At 40.1% G+C, this 20434-nt stretch overlaps 2 protein-coding genes across 5 annotated transcripts in view; both read right to left on the reverse strand.

Annotated features, from left to right (window-relative positions):
- Nucleotides 1-3452, reverse strand: part of FNBP4 (formin binding protein 4) — a 28476-nt gene extending 25024 nt beyond the window's left edge. For 2 of the 4 annotated variants that reach the window (XM_044682443.1, XM_044682442.1), the window contains exons 1-2: nt 3112-3452; nt 1372-1467 (exon numbers count right to left, since the gene is read on the reverse strand). In XM_044682443.1, coding sequence (XP_044538378.1) covers nt 1372-1467; nt 3112-3442 — 427 coding nt within the window. In that variant the 5' untranslated portion in view covers nt 3443-3452. Of the gene's footprint in view, nt 1-1371; nt 1468-3096 lie in introns of all 4 variants that reach the window. The other 2 variants (XM_044682444.1, XM_044682445.1) reach the window with 2 other exon arrangements.
- Nucleotides 3453-8429: 4977 nt separating this feature from the next.
- NUP160 (nucleoporin 160) overlaps nt 8430-20434 on the reverse strand; it is a 49208-nt gene continuing 37203 nt past the window's right edge. The window contains exons 25-36 of the mRNA XM_044680838.1: nt 20304-20398; nt 20128-20224; nt 19926-20031; nt 17401-17561; nt 16631-16695; nt 16190-16296; nt 15865-15988; nt 15389-15490; nt 13758-13899; nt 11623-11748; nt 9799-9903; nt 8430-9605 (exon numbers count right to left, since the gene is read on the reverse strand). Coding sequence (XP_044536773.1) covers nt 9519-9605; nt 9799-9903; nt 11623-11748; nt 13758-13899; nt 15389-15490; nt 15865-15988; nt 16190-16296; nt 16631-16695; nt 17401-17561; nt 19926-20031; nt 20128-20224; nt 20304-20398 — 1317 coding nt within the window. The 3' untranslated portion in view covers nt 8430-9518. The remainder of the gene's footprint in view (nt 9606-9798; nt 9904-11622; nt 11749-13757; nt 13900-15388; nt 15491-15864; nt 15989-16189; nt 16297-16630; nt 16696-17400; nt 17562-19925; nt 20032-20127; nt 20225-20303; nt 20399-20434) is intronic.

The following is a 20434-nucleotide window of genomic DNA, read 5'->3' on the forward strand; positions in this document are numbered from 1 at the left end:
AGCAAATATAGAAAAGTCACAATGTGACTGGCAGACTCAAATTTGGATCTAACAAAAAATTTGTAGGTTAAAGAATAGGGGTTAAATTTGGAGACATAGGTTGTGGACAGACTAAGGACCCTAAATTCTAGACTAGGGAATCATGCTTTAGGCATAAGGAGGAGCTTCCCAAGCACTAGACGCAGCCACAGCCCATTCAGTAGACTGGAGTCGAGAAGCTAGGGGGAATGAGATTAAAAGACAACTGTAACAGTTCAGGTAAGAAATGGCAAAGGATATTAACTGCAATGAGCTAGGTCACTGTACTGGGGCTTTAGGTCTCTGAGACCTGGGAACGAATTCCACCTGCCAATTAGGGATGAGCAAGGCCCTTTAGCTCTGACCCTCAGCTTCTTCATTCTCAATTAAATGATATCGTGAGAATGAAACAAGACAACGTATGTAAAGCACTTTATGAATGCCAGTAATTATGGGGGTGGTAGCAGTACTCCCTCTAAAATACTTCTTGCTGTCTTTTCTAGGAATGGATTAGACCATTTTCCATAGAAAGCCATAGCTAGCAAGTGTCTTTTCTAATCTCAGTTTACAATCAATAATATTTACTCCTATTTGGCACATACCTTGCCTTGTACAGTTAGTTACCTTTTGATGCATATGTGCCTTACACTGTAAGTTTTTTCAGAATAGGGATTAGGTCTGTGCCTTCTGGATATTCCCAATAGTATTAAGCACAGAACTTAATGACCTTGCATAGTTATAAGCTATACCTTGTACTTAGTAAGGATCTTCTAAGCAAACCAATCTTCATGATATAGGACATTGCTATGAATTTATTCTAATGCTCATTCTATTTTTATGATTGATTACTCATTCATGAAAATATTTAATTGTTTTGAGAGTTCATTTTCTTCTGGATACCCTTTTTAAATATACAAACCCTATAAAGCTCTTTAGACAGTGGATGAAATTTAGTAGCTAAATATTAGGCTTGAAGATTCCCACTGTATGCTTCAATTGTGTGAACTGGAATAAAAAAATTTCAACTCATTAACAGTATAAGAAAACACTGAGATTTGTGAGCATAATTTCCCAAGTTACATTTATATACTATTATACCATGTTTTCTAACAGCTAAATTTTAGTTTTTCTAACTACTTGAATTTTAAATAAGTATCAAATGAAAGAAAAATATTTTTGGAAGTTCTTTCAACATGCTATACAAGCCAGTGACAAGTCAGAAAGCCAGAAAAGATTCAAAACTTTTTTTTGTACATAGTATTAAATCAGTGAGACAACTACAATCAACCAAAACTTAATTCTAATAGGTTAATTTAAAAAGAGAAGGAAAAAAGAACAGCAGCAAATCTGTACCTGTTGCTTTGACAGTGGTAGGTCTGGTCGTCATGACTGGTTTTGGGGGATTCTGAACAATAACTTTAGGAACCTCCATAACAACTTCCTGTTCATCTGGAAGGAACAGTAAAGAAAACTCAGACTACAAATGATAGTCATCTAAAAATTTTGTCCCACATCAAAGAAACTATTCAATATGACTTGGGGCATAAAAATGAGCTCCTTACTTTTAAAAACTGTTTAAAATTTGATCGTTATTGTTTGTTTTGACATCACCTTCATTTCTGAAGGTATCCCTCTTCTCTCTCCTACCCAGCAAGCCATCCCTTGCTAAAACTAAAAGAGGAAAATAAAGGAGTTATCAATAAAAGTCTGATAGTAAGTATATTGCATGTTCCACACCCAAAGTCCCAGAGCATGATTTGGGAAAGAGTAGCACTTCTTATGCTCATCATATAACAAAAGGTCATTACAAAATTTTTATCCAAACCTGTTATCTCATCATTGTCTAGAAGCCCTAGAGTGCACAATTCTTCCACAGATGTAGATCTCAGGTTGGCTGTAACTTAAGTCTTACAAAGAAGAGTTGCTTGGAGCAGTGACAGTTTGAGGGATTGGCCTATGGTCCCACAACTAGTATAGGTAAAGACGAGAGACTTGAATCCAGAATTTTCTGATTGCCCCTTTACTCCCCTAACCCCCAAGGCCAAGCTGCTTCTCATCTAAAAATTATTGCATTCAAAACCTTCAAAATTTAATTTGCTAACAGTTACTCTCAATCCCAGGAGCTATTTCATCTGATGAGCAATATAATGCAGTGTTTCCATTTCTCAGAGTCATATACACCAAATCTAAAATCACAGGAACCTAGTTCAAATCTTTGATTTACTACTTACTGGGACACCCCGGAAAAGCCACTTTTCTCCTCTGGGTTTCAACTTCCCCATCTATAAAATGAGTAGGTTGAACAGAAGACTCTTCCAAACCTAAATCTACATTCTTTTTTTTACAATAATATCCCGGAGTATTTTCCTATAAAGTCCCAGGGACAATGTCTCTAGGATCCATCCATTCCACTTCTCTAGGAAAATTTTATCTTTGATACTGTTGCCAATGAGGCTACCGCTGGATTCAATTTAACCTGCATTTACTAAACGCTTCGTATGTGCCCAGCTCAGGTGCTTCAGGAAACCAAAGACCAAAACACAAATGAGACGCGCAATGGAACAATTCTCGTCCTCTACTGGCTTCACCTCTCTTCTCTTCTCACTGTCATAGACTTCCACGGATGTTTGCATCCTCCAAATAAAAAAGCCCCGTCCCAGACGCCACGAGGGTGACCTTGGCTCAGTCACTTCCCTAGGTCAGCCTAAGAGTTTGGCCTAGCCTTTCTCCCAGCCCTAGCTCAGGGCCCCTACGAACGGCGCGGGCAAGGATCGGTAGGAGACAGCTGGCTGTTGGGGCCGTCCTCGCGCTCCTTCCCTAGCGTGATGGCGCCCTTGGGCTCGGCGTCATCCGGCGAGTCCTTTGGGAAAAATTCCTTCGTGGCCCGAGGCCAGACGCCAGGCGGTGGCTGAGGCTTCTCCCCTCCCAACCTCCTTTCTCCGCCTCTCTAATCCGCCGCACCTCCAGTACAAGCCCTGGAGCAGACTAGGCCTCAAGCCCCGGTCTCGAGTTTGGCATGACCCCAGCGGCAGCGCCCTCGAGGCGGGCCGTGACTCCTACTCGGGGCCGAGGCTCCACGCGGCCCTTCCTTACCTTCCGAGGGCAAGTCCTCCAGGGAGGTCGCCACGGTAGCCGCCGTCGCCGCCGCCGGGGCAGAGACTGGGACTGGGGCCGGGGCCGGGGTCGGGATCGGGGTCGGAACCGGAGCAGGGGCCGGAGCCGGAACCGGAGCCGGGGTCTGGGCTGGGGCCGGAATTGGGGTCGCGGTAGGGGTCGGGATCGCAGCCGGGGCGGATACCGCCGCGTCAACCTCCACCTCAGCTTCAGGCTCCGCGTCGCGCCCAGCGGCGCCGCTCCGAGGTCCGGGCGGGGAGAGCTGCAGGATGGGCCTCCGGCCGGGGACCGCCCGCGACTTCTTCCCCATCGCGAGCCTCCGCGCGAGCCTCCACCGCGTCAAGGCCGCCGGCAGGGGGAGGGCGGACGGCGTTGGCACGTCCGCACGCGATCAATATTCATGACCCTCTCCCCACCCCCGCGACCTACCGCGCCTAACCGGCGCACAACGCGCACGCGCCAGAGGGGTGGGGCCAGCCGGAGCAGCGTGACCCATTGGCTAACGGAAACCACCAATGGAGTCCCGGAATCTCTGTTACGTAACAGTCTTTTCAGTGCGGGAGATTGTTTGCCCCCGGCCTCAGTACGTGTACTCTAGGTGTCTTTTTTCTGGATTTTAAACTCCGTGAGAGCAGGAACTACTAAATTTGTATTCTCAGCATTTAGCACCCAGCTTGAGGAACATTGGGGGAGGGGCAATAACAAACTCTTGTGTCAATCAGCCAATAAACAGTTATTAAGACCCTACTATTTGCCTGCCACTAGGCTAACCGCTGGTTGGTTAACAAAGGCAGAACACGGTTCCAGCTTTCCCGAAGTTCGCAGCCAAATTCAGCAATCCCTTTTTTACATTAGTGTCACATCCCAATAACACTTTATCCCCTCCTCCCCAACCCTTCCAACACCACAGAGAAAGGCAAAAGACAGTCATTTCTCTCGAGGATCTCCACATACTATACTAGGAGATGGGATGGTTCGCTGCTGTGCTTGATATTGGAAGAGAACCAAACGGGACCGATAGGAGCTCTGAAGCTCCATCGCAGGTTAGGCACAATTAGTCCATATGAACATTTGAGGAAGAGACGTCTCCAATTTTGCGCATCTCAACCTCTTCGGAGCTACTATAATTCTGCTTTGCTCAGATCCTGGGAGAGGGTCTCCCGCGGGATCCAAGTTCTTCAGAGAGACTGGAGCTTCCCTGTATACTTCTGACCCCCTGTGAGCACTTGCCTTGGGTAAGTTCTCTGTAAAATGGGGGCTAAAGGTCTAAATGAAACACGATAAAGAAAAACAAAACAAAACAAATTGCAAATATTAAAACGCATCTTGCTGTGACAGATTTGGGTCTCCAGCCAGAGGAACCGAGCCCTTTTAGCTTAATCTTGCTTGGTTTGCTTAATTCCAAAAACTATAGCCGTGAAATAGACCCTTGTGTCTTATCTGTTAAGTGAGAATAATAGCTCACATTTCTATCGTGCCTTAGGTTTACAAAGCACTTTTTTTTCACAACTATTTTATCAACCCCATTTACAGTTGGGAAATAATAAGGGTAGCTAGGTGATGCCCTGGATAGAGGACTAGGTCTGAAGTCAGAAAGACATGAGTTCAAATCCAGCCTCAGACATTGTGACCTTGGGCAAGTCACTTAGCCCATTTACCTCAGTTTCCTTATCTGTCAAATGAACTGGAGAAGAAAATGGCATACTGCTCCAGTATTTCTGCCAAGAAAATCTCAAATAGGGTCACAAAGAATCAAACTGAACAGGTCTATGGCACGGGAATAAAAAAAAAGTTTCCTCCAAGTGCTGCTATTCTGTGTGGGTACATGTGCACATATGCAGGAAGAAGAGGGAATGCTACACAACAAATACAAGTTAATTTCATGGTGGAAGAGGCATTTGTACTTGTGGGAATCAGTGTAGGCTTCATGGAGAAGGTGGTGTTTGAGCTGAACTTTGAAGGAAACCGGGATTTGGTGGAGATAAGGGAGTGCGATCCAGGTCAGAGGCACAACCAATGCAGACAGTTGATGGGGAATAGAATGCCATCCTGATTCCAAGTCTAGCACTTATTTAAATGACAGGACCAAACTAGATGAACTCTGAGGTTTTCTTTGGTTCTAAAATCCTATCTTCAGGGACAAGTACAAGATGAGTCATGGCTAATCACCAGTCTCTCCTCTCTCCAAACCACCCTTCAAACTGATATGCTGGAAAGAGGCTCTCATCTATTTGATGAACTCATTCAAAAGGAATGGGAGTAGGGAAAAGGGAATAAGTATTTTTAGAGTGCCTATTATGTTCCAGGCCTGATGCTAAGCACTTTACAATTATCTCATTTGATCCTTTAGTCAACCCTGTTAGGGAGGTACTATTCCCATTTTCTAGTTGGGTAAACTAAGGCAGTCATTAAGTGCCTTGTTCAGGCGAACTCATGGAGTTCAAAGTGTTTGAGGCCAAATTTGAACTTGGGTTTTCCTGACTCCAGGACCAGTGTTTTATTCATTGTGCCAAATTCCTAGCTGCCTCCTTAACTTGTCTTTATCTGTTGTTACATGCTGGAGCTATTCAATTGAATATTTCCTTTTTCTCTTTGAAAATCCACAGGACTGCTCTGCCCATAATGGCAGATGAAATTCAGTTGAATTGGGGATATTTAGCTTGGAGAAAACTTGAGGAGTGAATCTATGGGAAACAGAACTGTTTTCAAATTTATGAAGGGCTGCCACTGAAGTGGGATTAGTCTCTTCATGATAGAACCAAGAGGATGGGAAGGCTTTTATTCAAAGAAGGTAGAGTTGACCCTGACAGACCCTTGGCTTCTATGACACAGCTTCCTGGTCATCTAAGGGAATAAAAGGCCTAGTCATGTGGTAGATTTCACATCATGAGAGTTATCATGACTTTCCCTCTATCCTGTCCTATTAGACTCATTTTCATAAGTAGATGAGATGCTGAGTTGAAAAGCTAAATGCTCTTGGATCTTTGTGGCATATTTTTACTATGTTAGGACAAATTAAAATTTACTTAACTATTTTTATTGTTGCTATTAACTCTTCTTGACCCCATTCATCATAGTATGTGAAGTCTTCTATCCTCCAGCCTCTAGAAATCTGACCAAGTTCATATTTGTTTCCATGACACTACCTAACCAGCTCAACCACTGCCATCCCCTTTTCCTTTTGCCTTTAATCTTTCCCGATAATAGGGTCTTTTCCAAATGGGTCCTTCCTTCCCATTATGTGCCCAAAGTCTGATCTTCCAGTGAATTGTCTTAATTTCTTTAAAGTATTGATGGATTTGGTCTTCTTGCTGTCTGAGGGACTCTGAAAAGTCTTCTCCAGCACCACAATTTGGAAGTATTGATTCTGAGGCACTCAGCTTGCCTTATAATCCAACTCTCAGAGTCATGTATTGCTACTGGAAATACCAGTTTTGACTCTATGGACCTTTGTTAGCAAGGCAATATCTCTGCTTTTTTAGTACGCTGTCCAATTTGCCATAGATTTCCTTTCAAGGAACGCAGGCACCTTTAAATTCATGGCTATAGTCACCATCTGCAGTGATCTTTGAGCCTTGTTGTATCTCTTCCCCAATCTTAAATCAGTTGTTCAAGTTCAGTTCTGTTGCTTCTTGACCCATGTGTAAGTTCCTAAGGAGACAAGTTAAGATGGCCTAAGATGATCTAGACTTTTTCTGGAACTCCCTTGCTTTCTCCATAATCCAGCAACTGATGGCAATTTGTCTCTAGTTCCTGTTTCTTTGAAAACCAGCCTGCTCTTCTGATAATTCCTGGAGATTGGCTTGTAGAATCTTAAGCATAACCATGCTAGCATGTGAAATGAGTACAATTGTTGGGAAATTTGAATATTCTTTGGCATTGCTCTTTCTAGGACTGGGATATAAATTGATTTTTTCCAAAACAATGGCTACTATTTTTCCAAATTTGTTGGCATATTTAGTACAACACTCAGCAGCATTATCTTTTAGGGGTTTAAGATAGAAATATGAGCAAAAACAAAATGGCTGGTTGATGAGGCTTTACAAATAAAGGAAATCAAAAGGTAAAGTAGAGGGGCAGCTGGGTAGCTCAGTGGATTGAGAGCCAGGCCTAGAGACGGGAGGTCCTTGATTCAAATCTGGCCTCAGACACTTCCCAGCTGGGTGACCCTGGGCAAATCACTTAACCCTATTGCCTACCCTTACCACTCTTCTGCCTTGGAGCCAATACACAGTATTGACTCCAAGACAGAAGGTAAGGGTTTAAAAAAAAAAAAAAGGTAAAGTAGAGGGATACACCCAACTGAATGTTAACTATTTAATGACTTCTAATTGCCTTGTTCTGTCCCAGCACTGAATAGCAACTAAGACAGTACTAGTGTTTTGGCGATCCCTTCCACATTCCCTGAGACTAGAACTAGGCATAATGGATGGATGTCTTTAAAATGAGGGAGGACTAGAAATGCTTAGGTGCCTTTCTAAATGAAAATTCTGTAACTGGAGATTCCTGATGTAAGGACAAAACCAAATCAAATTTCAGGGTTCCCCATTTTCCTAATCTTCAGCTCCCTTTTATGTGTTGTGTTCTTCCATTAGAATAGAGGCTTCTGGAGCAGCTATGTAAAATCTATGGATGGAGTCAGGCCTGGAGTTGGGAGGACCTGGGTTCAGAGGTGGTCTCAGATACTTCCTAGCAGTGGGACCCTGGGCAAGTCACTTCACCTCTATTGCCTAGTCCTAATGCTTTTCTGCAATAGAATACCTTCTGAGACAGAAAGTAAGAGTTAAAAAAAATTACATATAATCTCTATAAATACTTCTTGGGGGCAGGGACATGTCTTTCTTTTTAGTTATATACTCAATGATTAAAACATAGCAGTGATGGTGAACCTTTTAGAGACCGAGTGCCGAAACTGCAACCCTCACATTTCATGTGACACCCCCACTCCCACCTTACCCCCAGACAGGGGAGGGAGGAAGTGCTCCCATTGGGCTGCTGAGCAGAGGGGCAGGTCATGAGAAATGTCTTCAGACCTGTGGAGAGGGGGAGGGGAGCAGCCCCCTCTAGCACACATGCTATAGGTTTGCCAACATGGGCATACAGTATTAGATAAATGCTGTACATCTATACCTCTGTCTCTCTAGGTCCAAATCCTCTCTTGAATTGGAGTTGTTGATTGTATTGACTGGTGCCAGAAACTCCTCTATGAGGGTACACAGCCTTTCCTTCCACCATAGGAAGGTATAGATCTAAAACACCAATCCCTGATTGATAATCGCATCAAATCTCAACATCACTAAGATGTAATCCATCATTTAATCAATAAGTGCAAATGTCTGAGAGCCTTTCTGGCTCCTTACCTAAAACAGAAGAACAATGAATTTGGCTTTGATTATGGCCCTGGAATGTAGATCTTAAGGAAAAGTTGAAGAAAATCTTACAATGTGCACAATAACCAAAGTTTTACACAGCTAGTTTCTTAAAAGACAATCAGTAAATTTTAATATACAGAATAAAATCAGAGAAGATTTTCCTATCTTCTTCTTTCAAAATTTTTAGGCCTGAATGCCTTTGACCAGGGAAGGTTTACATTTGGTCCAGCCCTTACTAAGACTTGACTGGAATCAATCAATCAATGAATCACACCCAGTCTCGTTAGACTAGACCGAGACAGTGCGTTGTAATAGACCTGACTGTAGAATTTCACTGTCTCTCTGTAAGCTGGACTTTGAAACTTTCACATTTGCAGTTTCAAATTTGGCTTTAGAGTCAAAATTGGAACAAGTCATCCTCTTCAAACACTTGATTATTAGTTTAGGCTTGGCTTGGGCAAGATGTTTTTACATTTTATTGAAGGTCGTACAAAAACAATAACACAATTCCACAAGAAATGAAGGACCAAGAGAAATAGCAACATTTTCAGGCTGGTTTTTTTTGTATGGAAAATACTTGTCAGTTCGGGATCAAAATTATTCCACTGAAATAGAAAACGTGATGGGGAAATGCAGGTTTGCAATGGCTGATTTTGGTTGTTCACTATGACAAATCACCAGCCTGTTTTCTTGGTTGAAGGTGGTTTTAATTTGCAGATAAACAATGTCTTCAGTAATTTAAAAAAATATAAACTCTACAAAAGCTCCTGAATCATATACAAAAAGCAGCTGCTTCAGACCAATATTGAAAACCAGAAATTGTGTATTAGCACCACCAGCCAAGTGAGTCCAAGGATCTCTGCATGACTTCTGCCTTCTAGTTGAATTCAGGTTTAATCTTGTACAGTCTCATTTACAGTTTACAGAAATCAGGCTTAAATGCAGAGTTCCTGGAGGGTAGTCTCAAGCCTCATGAGGCACTGAGAGGTTGCAAAGGCTAGACTGTCCATGATACTAGTTCCGGCGATACAACAAATCTCGTGTTGCCCGATCGACTTTTTCCTGGTAGTCATTCAGTTTGTCAATTATTTTCTGGTGTAGCTGCAAGAGAAAAAAACCCAAATGTTCATGAGGCAGCTCAGGAGTCTAAGAACCAAATTCATTCCGACATTAGTTAGAACCCAGATTGTTTGTGAAGCTGCCACCACCTTCCTATCCTTTTTAATTTTAAGCTTTAGGAAGTGAAGGTCAAAAAAGTAACATGTGGGTTGGCTCTTAATGAAGAATCACTTACAGCAAGGTTGTGACTGTTGGCACTATTTTCTCCCAGTGACTGAAGAAGCTGGTCAATGGCAGAGTATGGAAGCCAAACCATTGGTGAGGTTGCAGACAGTGGAAACTAAAAAGGAAAACATAGCTTTTATAAAAGGATTAAATCACTTGGAAAATTCCAAGATGTTTACTATCTTTTTTCTAATCAGTGAATTGGAGCTTAGACTTTCATTTTTTCTTCAAAGTCTATTTTTGTTTGTAATAACAAAAGGAATATGGGAGCAACTAGGTGGCTTAGTGGATTGAGAGCTAGGCCTGAATATGAGAGGTTCTGGGTTCAAATGTGGCCTCAGACACTTCCCAGCTGTGTGACTCTGGGCAAGTCACTCAACCCCCATTGCCTATTCCTTTCTGTTCTTCTGCCTTGGAACCAGTTTATTGTATTGATTCTAAGATGGAAGGGTTAAAAAAAAAAAAAGTAAATGTTACACATGCAGACTCTTAAGGGTATTTTAAAATCTAATTTTTTTCCCCTTGATTTAACTACTTTTGGGTACATCAGTTTTTTCCTTAATTAATAGAATAAATTCTGGTTTCACTCAGCATTAAACTTTCTTTGGAAGTCCAGTCTCCTCTAAGTGACTAATATAGGCACTGTTTCTATAACCCAGAATATCACTCTGATTTACATTCTTGATTACAGAAATGCAAATTAAAACAACCTCACACCTAGCAGATTTGTTAATATGGCAGGAAAAGAAAACAATGCTGGAGGGGATGTGGCAACATTGGGTCACTACTGCACTGCTGGTGGAGTTGGGAACTAATCTAGCCATTCTAGAAAGAGATTTGAAACTTTGCTCCAAAATTTTTAAAACTGTGCATAGCCTTTGCCCCAGCAATACTACCACTAGGTCTATATGACAAAGAGATTTAAAAAAAACAGGGAAAGGACTTGTTTGAGTAAAAATATACAGCAGCTCTTTTTGTGGTGGCTAAGAATTGGAAACTGAGGGGATGTCCATGAATTGGGGAAAGGCTGAACAAGTCGTGGCATGTGATTGTATTGGAATACTACTGTGCTATAAGAAATGTGAAGGATGATTAAAGAAAGGCCTAAAGACCTATATGATCCAATGCAAAGTGAAGTGAGCAGAACCAGGAGAACATTGAACACAGTAATAGCAATATTATATGATGAACATTTATGCCTGACTTAGCTATTCCTAGCAATACAGTGATCCAAGAAAATCCTCAAAGACTCATGATAAAAAAATGCCATCTGCTTCCAGAGAAAGGATTGATGGAGTCCGAATGCAGTCTAAAACATTCTATATTTCATTCTTTTTCTTTCATTTATTTGAGGTCTCTTTCACAAAAGGACTAATAGCACTATTGCACATGTAAGATCTATATCCGCTTGTTGTCTCAGGGTGATGGGAGGGAGAGAATTTGGCTCAAACTTAAAGAAAATTAAGGTTAAGAAAATTGTTTTTTTCATGGAATTGAGTTAAAAAGTAAAATAGTAAACAATTTAAAAAATTGTGATATAAATCAATAGTAAAAACAGTGCTCCCATGTGGATATTCTTAAACAAGAAAAACAACTCCCTGTACTCATCTTTATAGTACTTCTTCATGCAGGCTAACTGATCATAACTCCTTAAAGCAGGAAAACAAGACATTATTTATCATTCCCATTTCACAAATGGAAAAATAGAGGTATCAAATTCTTAAATTTCAGTGGTGTGATTTACTAGAAATAGAATGGAATTAACCCCAATGAGAAGTTTCATTATGGAACCTAGTTTAACTAACCAGAGAAAAATTTGTTAATTTGTGCCTACCTCAATTCCAAAGTATTGATGTCCTTTTCCCAGTACAGCATCAACATACTCAGAAACCAAATCCACAGCTTCTTCTAAAAGGTCATAGTTTAAGTACAGACGAAGTAATTCAGCAGCATCAACCTTCTGCAAAAAGGAAGGTGGGAAAGTGTAGCATTTTGTTAAACCCTGACCTTACAGATATTACACTTATTTTAGTGGATCAAGGTATAAGTACTGTCTGGGGTTTTGGAGCCCTTATGCTTAAGTTGTTCTGTGATAACTGGTTTTTAAAAAAAATTTGTTTTGAAATTTCTTAGGGATGGTCTCATCTAAAAATTCAGGTTATTCTGGCAAATTTTAAAACAGGTCATTTTCTAAGACAAATGATCTTTATGGTGATTGTATTGATAATTGGTTTGAAAGATAAAAGAAGGAGGGTAGGGCAACTAGGTAGTTCAGTGGATTAAGAACCAGGGCCAGAGACATGAGGTCCTGGGTCCTAGCTGAGTGGTCCTGGGCAAGTCATTTAATTCCCATTGCTCTTTTCTGCTATGGAACCAATACATAGTATTGATTCTAATATGAAAGGTAAGGGTTAAAAAAAAAGAGAGAAGGAACGATAAAGAAGGGTATCTGTAGATCAGTTTAGACAAAGTGGTACATTTCAAGTTTTACTGGAATACGGTAAATTTTTTTTTGTAGCACTTATACATACAAATGAGCCCTTTCCCTCTTCCTCTGTTGGAATGGTTCTATGAAAAAGTGCTTGATTGCCTTTAAATACTTTTAAGTAACTCAACAAGAATTTATCAAATATTTATAATGTGCAAGCAGGCACCATGGATAAGTATTACATCCAAAGAAAGGCAAACTAGTCCTTCTACCCTCAAAGACCTTAGATATGAATAACTAGTTATAAACAAGATACAGAGTAGATGGAAGGGAATCTGAAGAGAGGCATTAGGGAAAGGCCTCATGAAGATGATGGAATTTAAGCCAAGTCTCAGAGGAAGCCAGAAAAAACAGCTGAAGGAAGGAGAGAGTATTCTGGGCATGGAGGTGGGAGATGAAATGCTCCACTGCAGAAACTACAAGGACACCACTGTTACCATCTTTCACATGATCCACAACATCTGGAAACAGCTGGTTAATTTCTGTCAGGGAGAACTGGGCATCCTCAAGTCATAACCAGAAAAGGTCAGATTTTCTGAAAAAATATTCTCTCCCAAGTCTAACAATTTCTTTTGTAATGAAGACTATCCCAGGTCCCCTTAATATCCCATTGTATAGGGTAGAATACAACGTTAAAAATAGGAGACCTATGTTCAAACCTCAGCTTTACTAACTGTTGGCTGTGGACCCTAGACAGGCCCACTTTACCACTTGGAGATTCCATTAAATGATGGGTCAGGGAAGAGAGAATGTAGAGGGTTTAGATGAGAGGAGAGTAAGAGAAGGCACTGACCGTAGATACCTTTGTTAAATTTGTCAATTTTTCCACCTCCACCATGGAGATGCTACCATCATTACCTATCTCTCAGGGTTGTTGTGGGGAAAGTACTTGGTAAGTCATAGGATTACAGAAATAAATGTAAGTAATTACTTGGGAGCCAATCAGACCCTGATTTTAATATCATTTTGTTTTGGGGTTTTATCTAATTTAAATGTGTTTGTGGAATAAACAATGAGGCAGTGCCTTCCCTGATGGAAAGAAAGGAGTCCTGGTGTGGGGGCCTGAAGGCAGCCTCACAGTCACCAGGATACCTGTCTTAGGTTCTACTTCACCTGCAAAAGGGAGACTGAAACCAGAAAAGCTGATGACGTCTGGGGCTGCCCTGAGCCAGTTCTATGGCTGTGATTTAACTGGGCAGGTGCAAATGGAACAGAATCCTTATATTGCTTCCTATCTCACAAGCCTGTTGTGCAGAAAGTACTTTGTATATAGTAAAGACCTCTAGATATTAGATTCTATATGTTAGATTTTTCACTTGGTAAACTCTATACCCAAAGGCAATATGGTGACAGAATGAACTATAGCCATACCTTTTCTATTTATTTTCTTACAAGTCTCTGCTGGATCACTATGCCACTACTAATCAGGTTAGGGAGATTAGTGACTAGATAGCTTTTATGCAAACGGAGGCACTACTTACCTTGTAATTATTTATAAGCCAATTGGGTGGAGGCACCCCATGGGACAATAGCTTATTGATTACACAGTGGTGATATAAGTTATTTTGGCATTTGTATTTTTCTAGGTAAGATGACAACAATCTCCAAGCTTCATCAGTAGCACTGGAAAAAAATAAATAATTTTCAGACTCCTTAGTAGACTTTTTTGGTAGAGCCTAAAATGTGTATTTAAAAGGAAAATCCAGCTTTAAAAAACATATACAAGAAATATCCTCATGAAGCCTGATCTGCCCTGTTCATACAAAAAACCAATATAATAGAATTGCATTCAGAAAAAAACCCTAGTGGGTCCAGTAAGTGGTAAGTAAGGGTTTAAAAAGAAAGTAAGGGTTTAAAAAAAAAAATAAATCCTATGAGACAGTAACAAAAACTAATAAAGATAAAGGATGAAAGCCAATAACTAAAACCTAAATAATTTTACTAAACTGAAATGAAAATAAGCAACTGATCTCTAAGAAAATATTTGCAATAAAAAATTTTGTAGTATCTATGCATTAGGCTTCAACAAACCATATAATGCTAGCCTCTTTGTGGGTATACAGAAGTAGAAGGCTTAGTTGTGATCCCTGTCCCCCCTGCCAGGTGATACACTGTTTATCAAAGTTAAGATAAAACAAAGAAAATTACAGAGGCAGCAGTTTAGGGAAGAAAGCAATGGACTGGGAGGCCAGAGATCTGGATTCCAGATGTGGTTTTGGTGCTGATCATCTATACCATTGATTTCCAAAGTGGGCGCTACCGCCCCCTGGTGGGTGCTGCAGCAATCCAGGGGAGCAGTGATAGCCACAATGCATTTATCTTTCCTATTAATTGCTATTAAAATAAAAAAAAAATTAACTTCCAGGGGACTAAGTAATATTTTTTCTGGAAATGAGGTGGTAGGCCAAAAGAGTTTGGGAACCACTGATCTATACAATCACAAGCATTTCATTTTCCTGGGTCTATTTCCTTATCTGTAAAATGAAGTGGGTTTGTAATCTCTAAATTCTCCTGCTATAATTCTACCATATGTGGAAAACCAGATATGAAATGTCACTGTGAGCCAAGTTAGAAAGGGCAGGACCTAATCTAGGCACAAAACACTTGACTTTATTGTGGTTGAAGGGGAAAGCTTAAGGGAGAAAACAACGTTTTAAAAAGCTGCTTCAGGGAGTAAGTTAGGAGGTGAATCAAGTCAAAGAGAATTACATGGCACTTGAACATTATGAGGCTATAGGTGAGATGTGGATGGAAAGTCTTGCTTTGTAGGGGGTCGGTGTAGGGATGGATGCCATTGGAAACAATATATTAGATATAAACTTTTGACTAGTCACAACTATTTTTATGGTACTTTTGGGTTTACAAAATACTTTGCTTACAACAGCCTTCTGGTTGAATGGCATAAGAATTTTTTAATTGAGGGGAAATGGGAAGAAGGAATGGCATTGCATATGTACTCATATATTTCAGTTTCAAAGAATACTGAACCCAAAATAAGCAAGTTAGCTCCCAGTACATAAGCAATTTATACAGGTCAGTCACTGAAATAGGCTACAGTACTGAGACGCTTAAATCCAAAATCCATGGCAAATTCATGATAGTAATAAGGTACCTGGACTCCTTGGTGGTAATGACAGAAGAAAGCTGATTGGCTGCTAACCAAGCCCATGCTTCTGCCTGTGCTGCCTCACCACCAAACTGCAATTTGATGCACCTGTAATGTAAAGCAAGCATATAAGCACCCTTCTTTCTAAAAGTCATTAGAATTGGGTCACTAACTCTGTCTTCCCACTCAATTTCCAATAAAAATTTTGAAATATCTTCAAACTGAAATATCTAATTAGCCAACAATAAAGATAGAAACTTAATTATAACTAAGAAGAGTCAATTATCAGCTATAAATTTCAAAGATAAAAAGAACTCCAATGAATTTGAATAAATGGTACACGAGGTTAAGAAAAAACAAACTCCTTTATAAATGCAGTTCTTCAGAAAGCAATAGCACTGTGTTAAGCTACTGTATTCAGCCATGTCTTGTAATAAGAAGCAGGCTGCTAATGTTTGATAACAAGATAATTTGATACATACTTGAAAGCGAGTCCCTCAAAGACTGGCGTTAAGGAGAGTTTAAAAGTCTGACAGAGTGAGATGGCTGTGTCAAAAAGGCCAGCTTGCACCAAGAGAGTGACCATTTCCTCTGCTGATGAGCTCCCTGTGTAGATGAGAAATATATTTAGTTCTACTCCTATTTCTCGAGAAATGAGTCATACTTAAGAGCTTCATGGAGAAAGAGATTTATTTGATAGCCTCTAGCTTGTTGTGTACATAGTCTGAGAAAATGCACATACAGAAGGGTATTTAAAAAGAGCTCTTAATGGTATTTAAGAAGAAATATAAATGAGTGAATTCTTACCTGCAATGGCAACTGTTGATGGGTCATGCTGAGCTAGAGTTAGGCGAATGCGGGCTAAGGAACACTCCCTCTCCAGATCCTCTAGTTCTAAGATTTCAACTTGTCGGCTTGCTATGAAATTACAAAGAGAGAGATTCTAAAACCCCAGGATAAATCAGATGGCACCCGTCAGACCAATGGATCTTGTCAACTCTCTGTCAGTCATTAAATAAAACCTTCCAATTTCCAAAGGCATGAGGAAGGTGGTATAGAACCAGTGGGTCTTCCAAAAGCACAAATGTCTGATGTTAAAAAAATCAAAGTATCAACAAATCTGTTTCAATTAGTTCTTGGATTGTATAGATTAGTCAAAAACAAGTTCATGAAATAATAATTAAGTAGTCACTAAAGGTAAGATTTAAACAATTACCAGGCAACAAACACTTAGTTGAAGGTTCTCACTTACATGGGACAGGTGTGCATTCTCCATCATGATTCCTTTTTGGGGAGGCTCCAGGGCGCTCATACTAGTAGACAAAAGAGTGATCAGCTGGGTGATGAAATTTTTAATTAGAAATAATCAACTCAACTTTACCATTGGGGTTGTGGGGGGTGGGGCATTATTTGCTTGCATGGGTGTTCTTACGATGAGGGCCAAGAAAAAGTGGTTTTGGTTCCTTTGCATGGTTGGTTAGAATAGTTCCTAAGTCCTGGTTTGGGATTTGATCTCTATAGTACAGCTAGCTTTACTTAGTTTCAAGGCTACGTACTCCACTGCATTTGCAAGGTAGCTAGTGAGGATTAGGCATGGGGTATCTATCTTTGTCTATAAAAAGAATCAAACAAAGAATTTGGATGGATCTAAGCAAATTCATCACCACCAAAGGAAAGCTTTAAATGCATGGGCTATAGGCAGGTTGGTGCTAACATTAACTTAATGAACATATATGTACCAGATACAGAACATATTATCAAACATTTTTCACCTTTTTTCCTAATTTTGTATCAAGAAAAGTGTCTGGTCACTGCCAGCAGGATAGTTAAAATCAAAACAACTAGACAGTAACAAGTCAATATTGTAATGCTATGAAATAAATAAAAGTTGAAAGACAGAAAGTTTAAATTAGATAAAATAAAATGAGATAATAGATGTGGTTATGTTACACTAAAAAGGATATTACTATTGTAGCTGTTAGTAAATACAAAATTTCAAAGACAGAATCTTTGTGTACCACTGCCCCGGAGGCTGGCTGCACAATCCATGCATATTCTGGCCGGATCAGCCGTAAGCAGTTGATGGCTGCCAGGTAACAGTTGCCTTGTTTCTCAAGCCCCCGGAGAGTGCGCACTTCCCTGCCAAGACGCATGCCATACTCAAACATCACTGTGCCAGCTGTGGAACAAGGATAGATGAAACTTCAGAAAGACAAACAATGCTTCCCTTCACTGCTGCACTGCCACCTTCCAGGGGCTAAAACTGACAAATAGCGCATGTTAATTTAAAATTACAACAGTCTATGTTTTTGGATATTTTAGGTGCAAAACTGATACCATGCCAGTTCCCTCTCCTTAGAGAGCATAGAAAAAAGTACACAGAAAATGGTGTGTACACTTCTCAGCAAGGTCTGAGGAAGAAATGTTTGAATCAAAAGGATTCAACCTCATTACAGAGATTTCAGTTATACTGATTGAAGGAGACAACTGAAAAATTCTAGTTAAAAAAAATTTTTTTTAAAACTAAGTACATCATTGAAACCCAACAGATATCAGAAGTACCAGATATTAGAAGTACTGATTCCAAACTGACAAAGGAATTTTTTAAAATTAAGAAGCATTTTATAATTATTTCATTTCGATCCTTTATGAAGACAGTTTAATTTTCTTTCTTTCTAAACCCTTGCCTTCTGCCTTAGTATCAATTCTAAGACAGAAGAGCAGCAAGGGCTAGGTAACTGGGGCTAAGTGATTACCCAAAGTCACACATGAAGTAAGTGTATTAGGCCAGATCTGAACCTGGGTCTTTGCAATTCCAGGCCTGCACTCTATCCACTATTCTACCTAACTGCCCGGTCTGCTTTCCAACCAAAGAACAATTCCTTTTTTTCATGGGAACATGAAAGACAGCATAGTTTGAAGGAAAGAGCATTTAATCTGGAATTGAGAGACATCAAGATCTATATCTCACTTCTAAAACTTACTAGTTGTATGCTTATAAGTTAGTCACTATACTTTGATGAGTCTTAAGAGAGTTGCCTGGAGTACTAAAAGGTTACGTGACTGGCCCCAACTGGGAACTAATTTCTGTCAGATGTGGGACAGGTCATCCTGGCTCCGAAGTCTGGCAATCTGTTTACAATAATATGTGTAAAATGTTCTATCAATTGGGGACATCAAAGATGTTTCTCAAACATAACTATTCAGAATGCTCCTTATAAAGGCTCTCAGGAACAGAGAGATGGGAGGTCCTAGGTTCAAATCTGGTTTTAGACACTTTCTAGCTGTGTGACCCTGGGCAAGTCATTTAACTGCCATTGCCTAGTCCTTTCCTTTCCGCTTTTCTGCCTTAGAATCAATGTATAGTATTAATACTAGGACAGAAAATTAAGGGTTTAAAAAACAAAAGGCATTTGGGTATTATTCGGGAAGTATCTTTTGTGTTGAAACAAATCTATTTCAATTAATTAAAAAAAGAGAATTATAGTCAGTCATTTCCCCCAATAAACTGAAGACCAATCCAAAGATGTTTTCTTCACAGACAAGAATTCTTTAGGTAGAGGTAGAAAAAAACACTCCCAAGGAAAAAAGAAAGCTGGAGTTTGCCAAAAATGATCTGAAAAGGGAGGCATTCTTTACCTTGGAATGACTTAGAAATTTTTGGGCAAAATCTGAAAACTGACTTCATAATAAGGATTTTGCTTGTTATTATGGGGAGATGAAAGGTCAAACATATCTCTCTAATAGGAACGTATTCCTCTTAGGAATTTAAAAAGTCTTAAATGATTCAACCTTTGGTAAGACTGGAAACCACAATATTTGCTCAGAACAAGAGCAACAGGAAGGACAAAGTTAAATTACTAAAATGGTACAGGATTTACAAAACCATCCAAAATAACCTGAATCTTCACACAATCTTAATTAAGCTAAGTTTGCCCCCAAGTAAATAGCTGAACACAGCATACACCTAAGAGACCACAGTCTCTTCCCAGGAGTATGTCCTAATTGGTTCATACCATCTGATGAGCATAAGAGTATCAGTAAGATGGAATGGGAAGAGCTCCAGATCTGAAGTCATGGGACCTGACTCCCATCTCTAAACACTACTTATGTGACTTCAAATGAGTTTTAAAATCTTTGGGTCTCAATTTACAGACAGGTAAAACAAGGTATCTGGATTAGATTTCTCAGCTCTAAATCCTATTCCTATAGAATGCTCAAGGCCAAAAGATAAAAGATGTAGAGGGAGAAACTTTATGTATAATTAGTCACAATTTCCAAGTAAAACGACAATATCCTGGTAGTAAAACAAGAATAAAAGACAGGTAGTATGTTTATATAACACTTTTGTAACTGTAGTCACAGAGCTACCCAAACTCTGCCCATGAGGGGCCTTGATCAAGGCACAGAGTCACCCTTTTCTCTGCTATAAAACGAGTGGGTACTAGACTAGATGACCTCTACTGTACCCTCCCACTCTGATTGGACTAGATGGTCCCTGCCAGTTCTGACATTCTGAAATTGAGTTTGCCCAAGGCCTTACCCTTTCGGTAGTTGTGACGATAGATGTGGAAGGCATATAGGAGCTCATAGTAATTGTGAGTCATGAGATCCACTGCTCGGGCACGTGACTCAATTATCCCCACAACCTGAAGGCCAGAAACAAAAAGCAAGACGAGTAAGTTTGCAGCAGCCGACAAAGCCACCAAAGTTCTTCCCTTGTGTTCTCAGGCAGGACCAAGTACCTCATTATGCAGGTTCACATACGGAAACTCAACCAGATCCTGGAGTTGGGAGCGTTCACAGAGAACTACCACCAATTGTCGTAAACAATCTAGCTGCCTAGAAGAACAAAATGGGGGATATTAGGTGACTTTCCTTTTGTGGCCCAAGGGGCAATGGTGAATGGTTCACTATCTACCTGCTGGGGTCTGGATTCTGAGTTAAGGCTTCATATGCTTGGTTATTGTGCCCTAAATCCAAATGATGTTTAAAAATGCATGTCCTTAAAGTTGCCTAGAAATGAAATAAAGGAAAAGGAAAGGGGTATAA

This window comes from Gracilinanus agilis, chromosome 6 (genome assembly GCF_016433145.1).
Source record: "Gracilinanus agilis isolate LMUSP501 chromosome 6, AgileGrace, whole genome shotgun sequence".
Lineage (NCBI taxonomy): Eukaryota > Metazoa > Chordata > Mammalia > Didelphimorphia > Didelphidae > Gracilinanus > Gracilinanus agilis.